At 36.9% G+C, this 17,660-nt stretch overlaps 1 protein-coding gene across 2 annotated transcripts in view; it reads right to left on the bottom strand.

The window, feature by feature from the left end:
- The window catches only part of LOC106867497 (uncharacterized), a 53,202-nt gene that overhangs the window by 25,061 nt on the left and 10,481 nt on the right, over positions 1 to 17,660 (bottom strand). The window contains exons 2-4 of one of the 2 annotated variants that reach the window (XM_089365951.1): positions 16,354 to 16,519; positions 914 to 1,189; positions 272 to 436 (exon numbers count right to left, since the gene is read on the bottom strand). In XM_089365951.1, the coding sequence (XP_089222077.1) occupies positions 272 to 436; positions 914 to 1,189; positions 16,354 to 16,432 (520 nt within the window). In that variant the 5' untranslated portion in view covers positions 16,433 to 16,519. The remainder of the gene's footprint in view (positions 1 to 271; positions 437 to 913; positions 1,190 to 16,353; positions 16,520 to 17,660) is intronic. The other variant, XM_014912383.3, reaches the window with a different exon arrangement.

Here is a 17,660-nt window from a genome sequence, read left to right as displayed (position 1 = left end):
GAAAAGAAATTCAAGACTCAACATTCTGCAGTAAAAGTGATGTTAACTAGTTTTTTGGAACACGTTTTTGGAAGTATTACCTGCAAAAGTCACCAGTATAGGCTACAGTGAAATACTGGTGTATAAGTACTGCATGTATAAGTATATGTATGTGCATGTATGTATATATGTGAATGTGCATGCGTGCGTATATGCTACTTAGCATGAATATTACAAAAGAATATATTCATAAAAATGACAACGGGAGCCAACTATCAATCTAATTACTTACCTCCTCGAACAATAGTTTTTAACCCTTGGTTGATTAAAGTTAGTTCCACTTCATAAAAAAACTGGTTCTTTGCCGGACTGTTGTGTAGAACTTCGTATTGGATTTCAATAAAGTCAGCAATGTAGTCGATATATGATTGCTTTAGCAGACACCCTTTCCAATCAACTGAAATTCAAATGTTTGAGAACCTTAACCGTCAAATACTTTATCACTTCAACATAGCGCAACTAAAACGCAAAAACGACAATAAATGCGCAGTAAAAGCGTGAAACCCATTTATACATCCACAGCAAAATTAACTATAGCGTAGCATCCTATGAAGGCGAATGAACCTCCTTTCACTTATCTGCTACTTGCGAACGGATATATCTGAAATTTGAAACACACGACCTGGATTACTGCAATAATGTACCTGATATCCCGAAACCTATGCATTTTCACTTCAATTTTCATACTCATTCCCAAGAAAGAAGAGGAGCAAAAAGATAGAAAAGAATACGAGAACGAAAATGAACGAGAAGGAGAAAAGAAATTGGAGAATAAAAGAGAGGAAGAGAGGGAGATGAACGGAAGAGAACCTATATAATGCAACAGATATAAGAGAGAAAATTGAAGATTTAAGGTAATAAGCATGTTCCTTACCAGAAAATTGACAGTCATTAAATGTATCGGAAATATCAACACAAACGTGTTTCTGTAAACTGAAGACTTGTCCAATAGGACAGGTAGGTAAAGCCCGTGCCACTGTCCTAGTGCACTGAAAGGCATTTCGGCAGTCAAGTGGCATTCTTATGAATCCCTCAAAGTTCTTGCAAAAATCACCAATTTCTGTAATGTTACCCAATATAAACGGTAACGGTGCTGTGTGGGACGTCTGTCCATTTATATAGCAAATGAATATAACCACCAACCAGATTACTGCGGAGAGAGAGAGAGAGAGAGGGAGAGAGATAAATAGAGAGAGTGAAAAGTGGAATAAATAATGGTACAATAAAAAGAAATATGCTGGTGTGAGGTCCAAGTCCCTTCCTAATTGTATTTGAAATATAAAATGAAATTAACCTAGATTAGGGTTCGTTGCGAGTATATTTCTACATTACAGTACTCAACTTGTTCCCTCTTTACAATGAGTTTTTCACATGAGTACAAAGACAAGCATAGAAATATGCATTTTCGAAAGATTGATATTATAATTCAAAGAGCGGCATTTACGCTTATATTGGATCATTTAACAATGAGTTCCAGTATTCGTGCAAGACCACACATTCTTTGAAGAAGGCTGTAGCCAACAGAATCCACCCCAGTTCTCTTTTAGGGCTTAGTTTAAAGCAGGGGTGTGGAAATTACGCCCGCGAGCCCATTTTATTGCACCCGCAAGCTGGTATACTTATATGTACAAAATATAGTAAATTTTTCAATTATAAGATTTATACAATATTCGTATGTTTATTTGTGACCAAAGTTGCGTTTCCACTATGACTTAAAACGGTTAGACTCGAACAGAAAATCGTCCGGTAATTGCCATATGAATGGAAATGTTGTTTTCACTATAAACCACATACTGCTAGGTTTGTACCACCCCCTTGAGACCCAACTACACTCTAGCTGAAAAATATAGAATACCTCATAAGCAATATAAACGTTCTAAATTCAGTGGCGGCGTTAATGAAGATGTTACGCGTTAATTTAATGTCTTAAACTTATCTTTATTAATATAGATATATAGAAGATTTACACAGATATAAGAGTTAGAACTTGTGATCCGCCCGCGGACCTTTTTCTTTGGAAATTTTAGCCCGCCGTACTAAAAAGTTTCCCCACCCCTGGTTTAAAGGAACGTGGATAACATCCGTGACATTTTTCAGTGTCCCTGTGAGCAGGGGAAGTTATTTTCTGACGGAAATCTCTCTCACCTAAATGTATTAAATGTACCTAAATGTATTAAATGTACCTAAATGTATTAAATGTACCTAAATTTATTTGATGACCGTGTTAAATCAGACAGCAGGTATTCATTTTATCGGTTTCTGGAAAAAAAGAAATGCAAAAAGTAGATAAAGGTATTTCCCCCATCTCTCTACAAATTCTGTCATTGCCACCATTTACCCCATTTCATAATAGTATTAATTTGTAGTGTTATTGTTCTCGTTGTTTAGTCCAGATCAGCCCTGATCGAGTAGACTGACATTCGAAGGCTGAAATGCCTTTCATCATACAATGTGTTTTTCGAAAGGCTTTGACTGTTTTCTCCAGAAAATCGGGCAACTACGTGATGTATACCTCGTACTTTCTTTGTTTTGTTTTCTAGTAGCATCGGTGATAATCGTAGTGGTTTAATAATCCTGAGTTGATTGAAGTTGCTTCTACTGGACGCAGAATTATAGAAAGAGAACATATCCACCAGCTGAATGCTCAAGCCATTCCTATTTAATTCGCATAACAGAAATTCTATGACGAATCGTTTAGTAATCAAGAAACTCTCCAGCAGCAAAAGCAGCCAAACTAAACATTTTAATGTTCCATTCTTCATTATTCTTACGAGGAGTACTCCGTAATATTAATGAGAAATGGAACACACTTGTGCCAACTTCATGAAAGGCAGAAATATATCTAACACTTTATCTTCCATATGCAGTAACTTGGTTGAAAAAAAAAAGGATCAAGATATATAAAGAGGCCAAGAAAAGGTTTGAAAATACTTTAAAAAAAAGATGAAAATGGAACATGCATTCTATATCGTAAAACATTTTAGAGTAGGGAATATAACAACAACAACAACAATAATGATAACTAGTAGGACCCGTGTTAATTCCACAGAATGGAAACATTTAAGTGGACCTATTTAAGGAAGAAAGGATGATTTGCATTTTTATAGTATTCATAGTTTAGCTTTCTTTAAATATTCATTCTCTCGCGTCTCCGTCAGTGTTGTCCTTTTCATTTTTTTTAATATATTTTCTTGCTGTTCCACTCTGTGCATCCTTTCTCAGGCTGCCTGCAACCGTGTTTCATGTGAATCCAAAGTTTAGGCTAAATTAACCCTTATAAACAAATATCAATTTTTTAAGTGAGCAGGCGATAAATAATTGCACTTATACCTATGCGATGGTCACTGATTAAAAAAATTAGTTCAATAAAAGAATACTTTTCACTATCAACACACCACCACCACCACTGCTATCTTCCTCTTTCTCTCTCTCTCTTTCTCTCTCTTTCTCTCTCTCTCTCTTTCTCTCTCTCTCTTTCTCTCTCTCTCTTCTCTCTCTCTCTCTCTCTCTCTCTCTCTCTCTCTCTCTCTCTCTCTCTCTCTCTCTCTCTCTCTCTCTCTCTCTCTCTGTTATATCCTTATGGATAAACGAATACGCTGCAACAGTGTAATAATATAATCGAAACAAACTGCTGTTACTACATGGAACGCAACAACAATCTTTTAAGAACCAACAATCCAGCGCTCTAACTCGACCTGTAATCTTTAAACTATGAACACACGAACTGTGGAACTAGCACGATGATTTTATTCAAACTACAAGGGTTAAACAAAGAGGGGACAATACACGGAACAAATAGAGGACTTATCCGATGAGATTACATATAGTGAATAAATACATTATAATTTCGGATGAAAATGAAAGAATGAATGGACGCGGAATGGGTTTGACCCCACCAGTGGCCCGGGAACAAAATTTGCTTAGTGGGTGCAAACTCAGTTCCAAAATTTGGCACTACTGGAGAAGTGTGGATCCAAGTTCTGGGAGTGTGCATGTCACAAATTTGCGCATGCGCCTGCGTTAGTCGTAAGTAGTCGAATTTAGCACACAGGTAAAAAACGAGACGCTCGCTACTTGCTGTAAATGGAGGGTGGGTCATCCATCTAATACAAGAAGAAAATTGCAGATTAATTGAATAAAAACATGAAAAATAACAAAATGACATTTCATTGAAAAGTAAACCATTCTGAAAGATAGTTCAGAATGTTTTCAAAACATTCATCTCCAGCTTTTCCCATATTTTATTAAGGCTTAGGGATTATGATTAGGGTTTAGGGTTAGGGGTTAGGTTTAGAGTTAGGGTTTAAAGTTAGGGGAGATGAATGTTTTTTCAGTATTCAATGATTATTTTTCACTTTTATATTCAACTTATCTGCAATTTTCTTTTTGTATTACATGGATAACCCCGCTCCTTTTACAGCAAGTAGCGCGAATTTGCGCATCTCGTCATTTGCCTTGTGAGCTAAAATCGACTACTTACAACTAAAGCGCGTGCACGCACAAATTTGTGACATGCGCACTCTCAGAACTCGGGTTCACACTTCTGTAGTACCCAAAAGTTTTACAAACAAGGTGAAGTTTTCTAATTTGGGTATCAAAACAAACAAATGTTCAATAATAATAACTTTTATTATTATGAGGATCGACTGGAAAGTTAACAGGCTGACCAATATATTCTCAGAGAATGTGACCAAATGAAGTTCATTTTTAAATATTAGGATCTTTTCTGCTTGATTTCACCTTCTGAAATTTTAAAATTAAGCGAAAATTTTCAAATTTGATATATTGGTGTAATTTTTCCCGTTGAATCTGATGCTATTCACTTATTCCAGAAAAACTTTAGAAAACTGTAACAGAGGTTTAAAGTTTGATCATTTCCCCTCCATCAGAGAACAAGATGTGGAAGCTGGCATTTTATACAAGGTGACAACATTACAATGTTAAAACATTCAACGATGGAACTTTTAATAAAGTTTTGTGAAATGTTGGATAAACATATTGTTGGTTTAGTTCATGTGAACAATACACAATTTTTAAATTGGAATAAAATTGAGGCAATTGAAAAGTGAAAATCAAACAGAAAAGATATCTACATACTTCTTTCAGCGATTCATTGCTTCGATTGCCTTGGAAAAGAAGCTATCCTGTTAGTTAAACAAGTTTTCAACAGCTGATAAGACATCATCACTATGATATTGTTTCCAAACCGAGGATTTTTTTTTATATATGTAGGGGATATAGATAATAAGATGAGGTCAAATCATTAAAGTAGGGAGGGTGGCTTAGCAGTCCAAAGCCAATCACACACAGCAGCCATCGAAACCAATTACTTGTGCACTGGAGTATTTGTTTCGATGAAAGAAAAACATACTCGACAGTTTTCCTTGCGTTTGGCCTTGATAGCCTTTCGCAACTGCCTTAGAAAGGTGGCACAGTACAGCACTCTCCATTGATGGTGAGAGCCTTTGAAAGTAGTCAATAAACACGATGCTTTTTGCAATCCAAAATACTGAGGCCATCACCTTCCCTGCAGATTAAACGATCTTGATGACCTTCTTTAGAGTAAGTGTTGAAGAGTGTCTCCACTGTTAGATTATCTCTTATTCTCTAACTCAAAATGATAAACCCAACACATTTAAGGAAACTGGATTTGCCTCAAGCAATGTCAGATATTATCGAAATGTGATCAGCCTGGTGCCCTTTTAATCAGGTGTCAGAAGAAGCAACACCCACCAAGCAGAAACTTTCATCATGCCAAATTTATTGTGTAGAATATTCTCAGCCCTCACACATGATATGCTAATAACATTAGCAATTTATATTTTTTTCTCCAGTGGAAGCAGTTGCAGACTGTTCAGATCATTAGTCTTCTCAAAATTATCTCTGCTCAAATCAGTTAATCAGCTGTGCACTGTTGATAAAACTGGAGCATCATCCTCCGATATATCAACATGTCCTTGGGGACTAAATCATTTTTCTACAGGTACTTGATAACAGCATGATGCCAAATTTTGTTCATTTTGAAGAGAAGCCACTAATAGTTACTTTTGAAGTTTTCTCTGAACATTCAAATGTCAGTTTACCAAGAAATAATGAAGCTATAAGAAGTGTTAAAATGGAAGTAAGCTGAGTTTTTGCATCACTCCATAATACATACGTATATGAAAAAAACTGTATCAACATATTCCAAAAGTTTTCCTACGCTCACACGTTTTGTTAATGAAACGTTTTGTTTCATGAGGATGTGCAAAGTGTTTTCATCGTATGTGTAATACGGTGTTGTGTCATTGTGGTACGGAGCCAGGTCTTCAAATGGCGAAGTGCACTGAATGTTCTTTTGCTTGATGCAACAGATACAGGTGAAGACAAGACAAGCTGCATTAACGCCAACACTTGTGGCATACTAGAACGAAAAATAGCATCAGACACTCTCTATTTATCAACTATGTCATTAAATAATTTAGGCAAATTTTCCCTTTCCGTCCATAGGCTAGCAAGAAGTTTGATTTGAGATGACAGTAAGAGCAAATCAAAAGAAGCAGGTAGATGTGCATTTTCAAAGTTAAATACTCCACAATTGACTGCTGACAACAGCAACTCCACTCGCTCAGAGCATACACGTATTCCCTGTTGCTGAAACCGGCGAGTCAATTCATTTTCGATGACAACCACTATAGAGAAAAATTGCCGACGCCAGTCATCGGTGACAGAAAGAGCAACTTCTTCAGTAGTTGTTGTGTACCTAAAGCGCAGTGGTGTATTTTTAGATCGCGAAATGTTGGGTATTTTCACCAAGCCAGAAGAGGATACTTCATCAAAATATTTTTCAAAAACCTTCTCACTTCTCATTTTTGAAAGAGAGGTTTTCAACTTTTCAATCAATTTCAAGCAATCACCGGCTGTCGTGCCTGGACGCTGTAAGCTACGTGCCACTGACTCACATACCCCAAATATATCCCCAGCGATTTTAATGCCGAACAAAGTGGAAGCTTTGCCAGATTGTTTTAGCAGCCCTTTAACAGTAGTCTTTGTTGTTGCTCTTAACGATGAGTCATTAAGAAGGTCAAGCAAAAAATTTTGAATATTCTTATAATTGTTTTCTGCTCATTTCAGTGCTGTTGCTCTAATGCACCACCGAGTTGGACACACTGCTTGCAACACAAAGATTTGTCCATTGTGCTTTTCTTTTTGGTGACTCTTTTACAAGAATGGCGCATTGATGAACAAAGTTCAGTGCATCAGCTACAAAGGTAACCTTAAAACTAACTTTTTGGAGGACAAGGTCTAGAGAGTGGTTTCCACAGTGTACAAAATATGTACCTGGGAACAAATTTTTCAATCGCATTTGTACACCTGAAATGTTTCCACTCATGGTATTTGCACCATCAAATGAAAAACAGCATAGCTTTGAGTCAAGTGAAATGTTTAGGCGACAAAAAATATCTAGAAAAATCTTAGTCAGTGTCTTCGAAGAGCAGTCAGGAGGATTATAAAAACCTAGAAAATCCTCATTGACATTCAGGTCTTCAGAAACGTACCGGACAGTGATTGATACTTGTTCCATGCCAAAGCAATTAGTGGTACCATCACATATAATGCCAATAAATCTGGAATTTTCTACTTTTATTTTGATCTCATGTAAAATGTTATGAGCATATGCCTCTAAAATTTCATTTTGAGTTGTATCAGAGAGGAAATTGTCCCGACACTTAAACCACTGACTTACTTCTGCACTGCAGTCTTCAGCAAGTTCCCTTACAAGATTTACGAAGTTTCCCATAAGATTTTGAATTTCTGTTGAATACAACATGGCAGATGATGAAAAAGGGCAAACACAAGAAAGAAAAAATAAGTATAGAACCACGTATAAGGCCACTGAATTGTAACAAAAGAACTCTGGTCGAAGAAAAACCTGAAAAACAAATAGTGAACATCAAATAAATAGTGCTTGTGTTTTTATTGGCAAAACCAGCAACATGACGTTCCATCCAATATGCTTCAAAAAACGATATGCTATACTAGAGCACCGTCTTTTATTTGAACAAATCAACGCCAGGAATTATTCTTTGGAAGCCTCGTATTAATTCTATCACCTCTTTTTTCGAACCGCCAAGTTACAGGGGCATAATCGCATCAACATTAGTTATCAGGCGATGGTGGGGTGACATTCAGACACACAAATACATACATTCGTATATATATGCGTGCGTGTATGTGTGCTTGCATATGTACCTACCTACCTCTCTCTCTCTCTCTCTCCTCTCTCTCTCTCTCTCTCTCCCTCTCTCTCTCTCTCTCCCTCTCTCTCTCTCTCTCTCCCTCTCTCTCTCTCTCTCTCTCTCTCTCCCTCTCTCTCTCTCTCTCTCACTATATATATATATATATATATACACACACACACACACACACACGCACGCACGCACGCACGCACGCACACACACACACACACACACACACACACACACACACACACACACACACACACACACACACACACACACATATGATAATATACGGTAAAACCATATAACTGGAGGAGAGCTTACTTTACAGGTAGAGAAGTGGGTAAATATAAATAGACCTCGTAACGATACCAGCTACCAAATGGTTTCACGGCGAATTGGGGCCTCGAGTGACCTTAGTAAAGTCATTGGGGAGAATCCCGAGCCGATTATCGTGGTCTATATATATATATATATATATATATATATATAACGTGTATTTATAAAGAGGGCAAATTTAGCCATTTCTCCGTAGATTGAAAAAAAGATGAACAACCTTAATCGATTTTCAAACATTATTGGGTTCTAATCAGAGGCGTAGTGGTTCAAACATGAAAAATAGAACTTATGTTTAGTCAGTCTCAATAAGTATAAATTTATTGATCGGAGAAAGTTACATAGTGACTGAAGGTTCGAGAGTTTCGTGCAGAGGCACTTATCAAACTAATTAAATCAACGTTTTCTATATAAAACGAAAAAGCAGGACAGTATCGGAAACACATATAACGCAGATACTATTTTATATATACGCAGGAAGACTTTCGATTAATAATATGACAGAATTAAAGCAAGATAAAAAATGAAAGTCGTCAATATATAAGGCATTCTGCCTAAACTACGTCTTTAAGATACGATTTGTTAGTAGTAACGCTAAAAGGAAACTATTTCCTAAGGAAAGTAAAGATTTAATGAAAAGGTGAATCAAGACTCAAGAAAAACAAAGCACTTACCCAGGCAGTGGTCGTTTTGTACTGAAAGAATTTTGAAGGGGTTTTATTTTTAGACTGGGGTCAAACGGTCGAATCCATTCAACCATGTTTTAAGTCTTTAGCAACACCAATTACAAAGAATTTGGGAGTGGTTCTGAAAGATGGAGAGAAGTATTGACAGACAGAAACTGGGTGGGAGCTGTCTTCAATAATTCAAGTAATGCTATATATTCAAAATTAACTATACATGCTGGTTTTGTTGTTGTTATTGTTGCTGCTACTGTTGTTATTGTCACTTATTTTTTTGTATTTTGACGCTACTTTCCTTCAGAAATTAGTGGTCCTAAACTCCCTAGGGAATTTTATGCCAGCTTCATCACTTTTATTTATTTATTTATTTATTTATTTATTCTTTGTTTTGAAACGAGATCGAAATAAACATTTTATACCGATAGATTTTAGACACTTTTTTTCTGAAACTGGTAAGATTATGTAGGGGGTGCAAATTTTGATCTTGCACCCCCTGAAAATTCTAGGGGGTGCAGATGCACCCGCTGCACCCCCTGTTCCAGGGCCCTTGGACCCCACCAACCACATTCCTGCGTTAAACTGTTTACTTCGTCATCCCCCCACCGCGCTTAATTAGGCACATACCCAACATTCAGGCTACTTTCTTCCATCTTTTTTCGTACTTTATTGACGTCAGGCATTTCTTCTCCAGACGTGCTTTCCCTCTTAGGTGGGCACGTAGGCGAAACAGTGACGCCGTACCTCGCGAGGCACTTCGGAAGCACAGCCAGGCCAGGGACCTCTGGAAGTTGTCCATAGGTCCCGGGCCGAAACTTCTTCGATACAGGTTGGCAAGCTGGCTGTCATCGAAACCCAGAGTCTCCCCCTGGTCGTCATTACACTTGCCCTCTACCAGCCCTCTATAGTATGCTGAGGTGGTACCCCCTCCGCCGGACTACCTCACTTACTCAGACCGCTACTATTTATATGTAGTGGTCCAGTCCATTCTCGCCAGGGGTGTCGTACTCTCGCACATCTCCCCTTTTGAGATTCATATTCCAAAGGAATAAAGAAATTATATATATGTAACGGTTATATTTTTGATTAGTGATGATAATTGTGTGTAGTTATCAATAGTAACGGTTGTAAGATGAACGATGAACAGTGATCAAAGTTATAAAGAAATATTTATTTACCGTTACTTTAATAAATACCATACCACGACGGGTAGGTTAGTGTAATAGTATAACACAGTTCGTAAAGTATGCAAGGTAAAGAAAATTAATTTCGGCCTGTATATGTGTGTACACGATCGTGTAGTAGTAAGCAGACAGTTGTAGGGTGTGCGACGTTGTCTGACAGCTACTGGCAGTAAACTTCATTTTTCCCTCTAGCCAAGGTTCTAGCTGGTCAGCCAGACTTCGTCCTCACTGAGTCGTCACCATGTGACTGGACTGGTTGAGTTGTCACCGATTGGTGACTAAACTAGTTGAGTCGTCACCGACTGGTGACTAAACTACTTGAGTCGTCACCGACTGGTTACTAAACTAAATTTTGCTTGTGATTTCCTTGCTTTTATAACTATCTAGAAGGATAGATATATTATTGAGAACAATAGATTTAGTTGGTGGTCTTGTTATCTTTATTCTAGATTTTGGTGATGTAGAAGAGGTTAGAAAGGGTCAAGTGGTGAAGACATTGTTTCGGCCTAGCTAAAAGGCATCTGGAAAATATTAAACTGCTGTCAGAGAAAAACTATTGTTCCACCGTGGGAAAAGTTCTGTTGCAGTGTTGATTTAAATTTGGCTATAGTGGATCGAATCCACTTCATGCATTTGCATGATCCACTACATATATATATACTTAAAATAATAAGGTAGTCAGAATGTTGGATGATTATATATATATTTTTATTTACATTTTATTTAAATTTTCTTTAGCGTTTTCTTCCGTTATCGGATTTATCGAAAACTGGTTTAAAGTTAGATTTCTTAGTCTTTTTATTATTCTTTGCAGAAAAGAAAATAATGTTTGCTAATGTTTTGTAAATACAAGGAATAGTTTTATTCATCAAAGTATGCACCCATATTGTCAATACACCTTTGCCATTTCAGCGGTAGCTTGTCCAGCCCGGAACTGTAAAAGCCTGGCAATCTAGAGTCAATAAAATCTTGGAAGGCCTGTTTTACAGCATCGTTGGAATTAAATTTTTCCTATCAAAACGTTTGTCCAAATTCTGGAAGAAGTGGTAGTCAGTGGGGGTAAGATCGGATGAGTATGGTGGATGATAGAGAACTTCCAACTCCAACTCCTGTAGTTTCCTGTAGTGGTCTGGCGTTGTCTTGCAATAAAATAAGAGGCTGTTTTTTGTAAGTTTCTGCATCATTTGGTTCAGTTGGCTGCAGTATGCTTCGGCCATGATTGATGGTTTAATGAAATCATAAGGGATCACACCTGCGCCAGATCACCAAACACACACCATCAGCTTCTTTTGATGACTTTTTATTATTAGTTTGTGTTTTGGTGGCTCGTGTTTATCCAACCATTCTGCTGAACGCTTACGGTTGTTGCATTGGATCCATTTCTCATCACATGTTACAATTCGATTTTTGTGACGAGAAAGTAGTATAATGCAGGCTTCCAAACGTTGCCGTTTCTGATTTTCATCGAATTCATGTAGAAGCCACATATCCAACTTTTTTACTTTACCAATTTGAACTAAGTGAGTCAATATTGCTAACACCAAACAACAACGATAATTCACGGGCATTTTGAGATGGATTTACTCGACGGGGGCTTTCAGTTCGTCATTATCCCCCGTTGAGTCTGGTTGACCTCGTTGCTCATTTGTGAGGTCAAAGTTACCAGAACAAAATTTTGCAAACCAATTTGATACTGTCTGTTGTGTAATAACATTAGAATGAAATACTCCATTAATATTCCGAGCTGTCTTTGATGCTGTATTTCCAAGAAAGAACTCATATTTCAAAACTGTACGAATTTCCGACTTATCCCTCTCTAAACAAAAATAGCAAAAAACAACTTATAAATACTTTATAAAGCGCAAAATGAGTTAGAATAAAAAAATAGATGTGTCAGCTTTCTAACAAAAAATAGAGATTGTGAAAATATAATAATGTCGCAAAATGAGCAGTTGTCAAAGTTTATCATATACCTTACTACAAATTTCATACTTGATGACCTAACATATATAAAGAATTTTGTGGTGTTTGCCAAGCAAGGGAGAAGAAAGAAGAAAACTTTTTTGAGGAGGGGGAGGTAAATAGGCGTGGATTTTGTATTAGTATGGTCAGAATTGTTTGTTTAGTACTTAGGGGCCTTTTAAGGTGGGGAAGGAAAAAAGAATTTTTGTATTTGAATTGGTCAAGGTCTCAATTGAAAAACCAGATGTTATTTTTGACTTTCTTCAGTAAAAATTATAATTACATTTCCAGGTCTTGTTCTTTTGTATCCATTAATGAATAATTGTATGGATGTATCAACTTCTTTTTTGAAATTCTAGTTGTTTTCGAAAGAGTGCTTTTTGAGCTCACTATATACTCACACAGCATTTATATATATATATATATATATATATATATATATAAATATATATATATATATAAATATATATATATATATATATATATATATATATATATATATATATATATATATATATATATATATATATATATATATATATATATATATGTATATATATATGTATTATAAAAATGAGCTTGTTTGTAAATTTATCCAAAATGACGCAATGAGGAAGTAGCAGTGTAAGTAAGAGACAAAATAATGATAACAATGAGAGAGGGAGTGGTAACAAACACCGCCTCTCGCTCTCTCATCAAAAAACATTTTCACCTTATTGATGAACGCTGCCTCTCTCTCTCTCTTTTTCTCTCTGTATCTACACACACACACACACACACACACACACACACACACACACACAATCATTTGTTTTGAAGTTTGTGTTCCGTTGTATTGAATATACTCATCCACCTGCTATGGAGAATGAATCAGACAGAAGGCAACGGTTAACCAGAGAGACAAAGGCGAAGAACAGCCAGTGTCACTCAAGAAGAATTGGACGCAAGAAGATTAAACAATACATTAAGGTTATTGAATCAATCACAAGAAGTGAGACAAGAGAGACGAGTGCAAGAAGACAGGCTTGAAGACGTGAAAATGAAAAGGAGTACCTAATTACACAAAGGAGAGATATCCAAAGTGAGAGAGAGACCAGCATAAGATGAAACGCCAAGATGAAACAGAAGAGCAAGCGGCAGTGAGGAGAGACTATCTAAGGCGACAAGATGAAACAGAAGATGAAGCAGTACAAAGGAGAGAAATCGAAAGAGAGAGAACATCGAGGAGAAGAATGGAAGAATAATGGTCAATACTGAAGCGGACCATCCAAAACAAGGCGAACTCATTGTCGGTAGGGTTTTCACTAGAACGTGGTGTTGAAGCAATTACTGAAATAAAAGTTGTAATGTTTTTATTTTAATTTTATTTTCCGTATCATTTTCATTCCGTCATTTCTGACTGCACAGGCACACTAGTATATATATATATATATATATATACATACACACACACACATATATATACACACATACACACACACATGTTTATACACACACGCATACATACATACATATATATATATATATATATCTTTAAACCACTTTTTGATAAATCTGATAATGGAAAAAAGCGCTAAAAATGTAAATAAAATGAAAATAACCAACAGCAAGCACGAGTAGAGTCCTTGATCCAACTTACCAATACCTCTTTCATGGAACAAATCGTGCTGCAACCAGCCAGGGCAAATAATATACTGGATCTCTGTTTACAAACAATATGGACATTATCCATAATGTTAAAGTGACACCGACGCTGATCTCGGATCACAATATAATAAAGCTGTCTGTGTATGGACCAAAAGCTCCTGCAGACATACAGCCTATACGAAGCACCCAAAATCACTCCAAACTAGACTTTCACAAAGCAAATCGGAAGCTGATTGAGAAAGATCCTCAAGAAGGATTGGCCTAAATGTCTCTCCGCACCAGACATTGACATGAGACACAAACATTTCATGTCCATAATACAAGCCATATGTGACAAATCTGTCCCATTGTGCAAGGCCAACATACACAAAAACAGAATCCACAGAGAAAGGAAGATTCTTATGAGACGACGGACAAAGATTGCGAACCGCCTGAGCAAGCATCCCAAAAGTGGCGAGAAGTCTCATCTGGAGAGTGCTATTAGAAATTGAGAAACGTCTGCATCAATCTCATGAAAAAGAGAGAGAGCAAATAAAGAAGCTTGGGTTATAGAAAATATCAATTCAAACCCTAAAACTTCTTTAAGTTTGCCAAAGAAACAGCCTCAATACACCACAAGATAAGACCCCTCTTCAAAAAAGATGGCTCCCTCACAGGAAACCCCATGAGGGTAAGTGAAATACTGAACACACTTTGGAACACAGGCAAGTGAACAAACCAGCGGAATTCTTTGTCAAACCAAAGAGGTTAAAAAATTTGAGGATATTAACATTGAAGATGTAATACTGGCCATAGATGAGGTTGACACAAACTCAGCGGCTGACCCGGATAGATTTCCAGCGGTCCTAATCAAATCATGCAAGCGAGCTCTTACAAAATCATTGCAGTTTCTCTTCCAGAGCTTCCTTGCAAGTGGTAAGCTCCCAGACAAATTGAAGGAAGGGATAATATGCCCTATCCATAAGGGAGGAAGCAGAGCAGATACTAAAAATTATAGGCCTATCTCTCTGACCTCACACATCAGTAAAGTCATGGAACGAATAGTCCGCAAGAAATTAATCACGTTCTTAGAAGAAAATGACTTGCTGACTGACACCCAGCATGGATTTCGTCCAGGTAGAAGCTGTCTGATATAGCTCCTGCAACACTACGACTGGTTGTTAAAACAGCTGTTGGATGATTCAATCGTGGATGTGATATATCTCGACTTTGCAAAAGTCTTTGATAAGGTTGACTATGATATGATATGTCACAAACTGCGCGATCTCGGTATATGCGGAAAACTTGGAGAATGGCTGCACAACTTTCTAAAGGATAGACGGCAGGCAGTTGTGGCCAAGGAAACGCAAATAGCAAGCGGTGTTCACAGGGCACTGTCTTGGGATCACTGCTGTTCATAGTAGCCCTTGCTAGCTATGCAGATGACACAAAAGTCTCTCAAACAATACAAAATCCTGGAAATATTGCACATCTGCAACGGGTGTTGGGTTGAGGATAACAACATACATTTTAATGCAGGAAAATTCCAGGCCCTATGTTACCAGCACACGAAGCTAAACGACATGCAGACAGGATATACTGGCGCAGGAGGAATTGAAATCCCTGAATCCAAATCAGTGCGTGACTTGGGCATTGACATGAGCAATGATGCATCTTTCCAACCTGAACAGTCGAGAAAGTAACAGTGAAAAGACGCACACATCTGCTTGGAATCGAACAACACGCGCCTATCCCGATCCATCGAAGATCCAATTATGATTTGCGTCTCTATCACTCGCGTCCGTCGAACGGCTTTCGTTCCCTTATATCTTAGAGAAAATTTGCCGTGAGCACGTCGGTCGCGATGCCTTTCCTAAGCTCATTTACTTCGTTCTTAACTAGCTCACCCTGTATTCTAGACTTCTGTATCACTATTTCCTTACTAACGTTAGTAAGCCTGATGTCCTTGTCAATCTCAAGATTCAGGCCTTTCTGAAACAATACCATTTCACGTCGATTAAGAAATCAAAGTCGTCTTTTTTGGTACTTTCAATTTTCAACAGTGGAATGTCCTTCTCTTTCACGTGCTGCGCCTGTTTTTTGAGAGTTGCCTCTTGCATTTCCTTTCAGTTTGCAGAATAGTGGAAGTCGACACCATATTTGTAAAAATTAATATTTTAGAGATGAAAATGGTAGGTGAAGTAAAGACACTAACTAACAACTTTGAGTCCTGGTTAAGTTAACAAGGCAATATGCATAACAAAAATTTAATTTTCAGTTCAAAATATATAAAATCAAACTCACGACTGATCCGGAGGGCGTCTTGCCAATACGGTGATGATGAGGATGATGATGAATAATTTCCCTTGATCTCCGCCTTCATAATATTTTTTTCTCTTCTTTTACTCTTTTATTTCTCGTCCCACAACTAGTTTGGTCTCCTCTATGCTATTTAAACTTTTATTCTCTGCTTTGTTACACGAAGACGAAAACAATATATAACATAGCTAAGTGACAATTAATTGCTTAAATCTATTTACTTTTTTCTTCTTCACTCTCTGTATTAAGATTTTTTAATTTTTCTTTTCTCACCCTTCTGTTCCTTCACTCTTCAAGGTAGAAATGGAAACTTGAGAATCAAGTCGAACCGCTCAACAAAGATCTTGGAAAGATAGATGCATAATTGAAAAGAAGATGAAGGAAAGACGAAGAAACGAACTCCAAAGAGAGCACATAAGACACAGAGGATTAAAAGTACCTAAAGAAGAGACAAGAGAAACAATTAAGGTAATATCAGGTAAAAAAAAAAAAAGATACCAACAAAAAATAAACCAGAACCAGCAGAACAGGCTGCTAAGAAACAATGAAATGTTTTGCCAGCAGCTAAACAATGAGAATGAACGGTAGGAGAATGATATACCAAACACTGAAACAGTCTGGAAGTTTGGGTCTGATACTTAGAGTAAAGAGGTTCAACGTAACAAAGAAGCGGGCTAACTGCGAAAAATTAAGAGTGAAAATGGAAAATAGGTCAAAACAACAGAACATATATATTAGAGAATAAAAACTGAAAAAAAAAAAAATATCTGCTAAAATGCGCTAAAATTCGTAAGACTCTGGACCCGATGGTGTTCAAGAATTCTGGTTTTAAAAAACTCACAATCATGCACAACTATATACATGCGTTTCTTACTGACGGAACATCCCCATAGATGACAAAAAGAAGGACAGTACTAATACAGAAAAACAAAAGAACAAAGGAAAAGGAAGGAAAATCAGTAATTATAATTATATGTTTACCATTATTATGGAAATTACTAATAAGTTTTATAGTAGATGAACTGCATAGCTTTCTTCAGGAGAATTGGCGGAATCCTGCTTTAAGAACGCGATATAACCTCTCATAACTTCTTTATCTTTTGGAATTTTCAGAGAATGTTTGCGAATTTGTATTCTACACACGGGAATTCACACGATACGAAAAAAATTTTTTAAATTTTTCATAATTAAAAAAAAATGTAACTTTTCGAATTTTTTAAAATCACAGTTTAAAATGCGGACAGTCCGAAGTTTTGGCTTAAATACCAGCAATAAACTATTAAATGTGTTTA

Source organism: Octopus bimaculoides, chromosome 18 (assembly GCF_046866305.1).
Source record: "Octopus bimaculoides isolate indiv1 chromosome 18, ASM4686630v1, whole genome shotgun sequence".
In the NCBI taxonomy this organism is placed as follows: Eukaryota; Metazoa; Mollusca; class Cephalopoda; order Octopoda; family Octopodidae; genus Octopus; species Octopus bimaculoides.
Note: the sequence above shows the minus strand (reverse complement) of the source record. Positions and strands in the feature narration are given on the sequence as shown.